At 59.0% G+C, this 2996-nt stretch overlaps 1 protein-coding gene across 1 annotated transcript; it reads right to left on the bottom strand.

Annotated features, from left to right (window-relative positions):
* On the bottom strand, window positions 1-2710 carry LOC104079250 (zinc finger protein 585B-like). Its single transcript, XM_009581223.1, has 6 exons — window positions 2663-2710; window positions 2571-2585; window positions 1933-2344; window positions 1182-1875; window positions 908-1055; window positions 1-828 (listed from the first exon to the last, which is right to left on the bottom strand). Exons 1-6 carry the CDS (start codon window positions 2708-2710, stop codon window positions 1-3), a joined length of 2145 nt encoding a protein of 714 aa, XP_009579518.1.
* Window positions 2711-2996: the final 286 nt, after the last annotated feature.

Raw genomic sequence — 2996 nt, 5'->3', positions numbered from 1 at the left:
TCATGGGACCTGTAGGACCTCATAGTCATCAGAATCAGCCTCTGTCTTCACCATGATGATGAGGCTGCTGTGGCCACCCACTGGCTCCAGTGGCACATGGCCGGTCGCCAGGTCCTCAGGGGGCTCCTCTCCCTCACCAGGAGGGCTTTGCTTCTTAAGGTGGTTCCTCTGGTGCCTCTTGAAATGTCCAATGGTGGTGTAGCTTTGCCCACAGCCGGAGCAGATAAACGGGCCCCGGCAGGTGTGAGCGAGCTGGTGCTTCATGAGGTTGGCCTTCTGTGAGAAGCTTTTGCTGCACTGGGCGCACTGGAAGGGTGCCTCTCCCGTGTGGACCCGCTGGTGGGTAATCAAGATCTCCTTCTTCTTGAAGTCCTTCCTGCACGTGGCACACTTGAATGGCCAGTCCTCAGCATGGGAGGGCTGATGGAGCCAGAGCTGGGCCCTGTTGGGGAAGACCTGCCCACACTTGCTGCAGCAGTTGAGCTCATACTTGGTGTGGACCCGCCGGTGCGTGATGAGGGTGATCTCCTTGTGGAAACCTCTCCCGCAGACGGCACAGGTGAAGGGCCACTCCTCACCCTGGAGTCCGAGGGGAACTGGGGCTGGCGGTGGCTGGTGCTCCCGTGTGTGGACCTGCTGGTGGGTGGTGAGGGCAACCTTCTGGGTGAAGGCTCGGCTGCAGGCAGCACAGGGGAAGGGGCACTCGCCAGTGTGGGTGCAGCGGTGGACGACGAGATGGGACTTGTCTATGAAGGCTTTGGGGCAGTCGGTGCAGAGGAAGGGGCGCTCCCCAGTGTGGATACGGTGGTGGACTGCCAGCTGGGCCTTCTGGGCAGGAGAAGGGCTGCTCGCCATCGGGGAGCTGCCGACAGGGGACAGCCGGGCTCTCCTCATCTTTGCCAGCCACCTTGGCATTGGCATTGACATTGGCATTGGTGTTGGTGCTGGTCTTGACACTGGCATTGGTGTTGGCATTGGCATTGGCATTGCTATTGGCATCAGTGTCAGCATTGGCGTTGGTGGTGGCACTAATGTCTTCGCTGCCTCCCTTGTCCCTGCCATGCTCATGGACGCGGTGGTGCATGACCAAGGCGATCTTCTGGAGGAAGCCCTTGCCGCAGGTGGGGCAGGGAAAGGGCCGGTCACTGATGTGGATGTGCCATTGGACGGTGAGGCGTTACTTTTTGCCGAGGCACTTGCCACAGTCACCGCAGGGGTAGGGCCGCTCGCCGGTGTGGACGCGCTGGTGGGTGACCAGCTGGGTGCGCTGGGCAAAGCACTTGCCACACTGTCTGCACCCATAGGGCTTCTCCCCGGTGTGGGTCTGCTCATGCTTGGTCAGCTCCCCCCTCTTGGCGAAGCCCTTGCCACAAGCCCCGCAATAGTGACCCCAGCCCTTGGCATGAGCCTGCTGGTGGTTGGCCAGGTTGCCCTTCTTGGTGAACGTCTTCCCACACTGCGTGTAGGCGTGGGTACCACCAAGGGCGGTGGGGGGCTGCCCGCCCCCTGCGGCACTGGGGGTCTCCTTCTCCCACGCATGGACATGGCGGTGGGCCGTGAGGCCGATCTTCTCACTGAAGTGCTTTCCACAGGTGGTGCAGGTGTGGGGGGCCTGCTGGGGGTGGTGGCCCTGGTGGTGCTGCAGCATCTCCCTCTTGCTGCCAAAGTGGTCCCCACAGGCTTCGCAGATGTGGGCATCGGACCGCTCATGGGTCTGCTGATGCCGGATGAGGTGGATCTTCTGCTGGAAACACCACCCGCACAAGGGGCAGGGGTGGGGCTCCTCCCCGGTGTGAATCCTCTGGTGGGTCACCAGCACTGACTTCTTCTTGAACTCCTTCCCGCAGGTGCCACAGTGAAAGATCTTCTCCCCCGCTGGAATGGATTCGGCCACAATGGCCCCGGTGGTGTCCTGCTGGGCCCCCTTGGTGCTGTGGACCCGCTGGTGCTTTACAAGGGTGATCTTCTGGCGGAAGCCACGGCTGCACACCCTACACTTGAAGGGAAGGTTGCCTGTGTGGATCCGGTGATGGGCCACCAGCTGCGACTTGTCCACGAAGCTCTTCTGGCAGCTGCTGCACTGGTAGGGCCTCTTACCTGTGTAGATCTGGTGGTGCACGATGAGGTGCGACTTCTGGGTGAAGTTCTTCCCACAGTCCAGGCACTTGTACGGCCGCTCGCCCGTGTGGATTCTCTGGTGCTCCTTGAGCTGTGATTTGGTGATAAACCTCTTGAAGCAGTTGGTGCAGGGGAACAGTCTCTCACCCGTGTGAGTCCAGAGGTGCTTGGTGAGGTCCACCTTCATCTTGAAGCTCTTCCCACACTCAGTGCAGGCATGGGGCTTCTCCTTTCTCTCAGGATCCCTCTGCGTGCTGTGCTTCCTATGGCCTTCCCCATTGCCCTCCCCTTCAGCTCTGATGGCTTCTTGGTCATGCAGCTCTCCAGCCCGGTCAGCATCACCCTCCTTCTCACAGCCTTCAGGCCCTATCTCCTCCTTATGGGATTTCTGGTGGGTCACCAGGATGCCCTTGTGCTTAAAACTGTCCCCGCAAATCACGCAAGTGTATGACTTCTCCCGAGTGTGGCTGAGAAGTGGAGCTCCAAGAGCTCCAGCGTCATCATGGCTGGCTGTTCCATCACCCGGTTCTTCAGAGGTGGGGGCCTGGGTGGTGTTCACTAGGAAAGCATCACTGGAAGTCCTCCTGGCCATTGCCACCAGCTTTCCCTGCTTGCCAGGGCTGCTGGGAGGTAGCGACCATGGGAAAGTGCCAGCACTGGTTTGAGTTACTCTTCTTTAGATGAAAGCCTATGTTTTCCTTCATGAGGGCTGAACCTGAGCAGAAACCAAGGCCGGTGTTATTGTCAAGGCCAACAGGAAAAAAAAACCCAAAAAACAGACCACTTTTAGTGTGGTAAGCTGTCATATGGAAAAGAAAATAATAAATAAAAGCCCAGCCAAGCTTAGTTAATTCTAGTAAAACCAAAGGCCAGGAGTC

This window comes from Fulmarus glacialis, unplaced genomic scaffold, assembly GCF_000690835.1.
Source record: "Fulmarus glacialis isolate BGI_N327 unplaced genomic scaffold, ASM69083v1 scaffold16497, whole genome shotgun sequence".
Lineage (NCBI taxonomy): Eukaryota > Metazoa > Chordata > Aves > Procellariiformes > Procellariidae > Fulmarus > Fulmarus glacialis.
The sequence above is the reverse complement of the archived record's forward strand: the minus strand, read 5'-3'. Positions and strand labels throughout refer to the sequence as shown.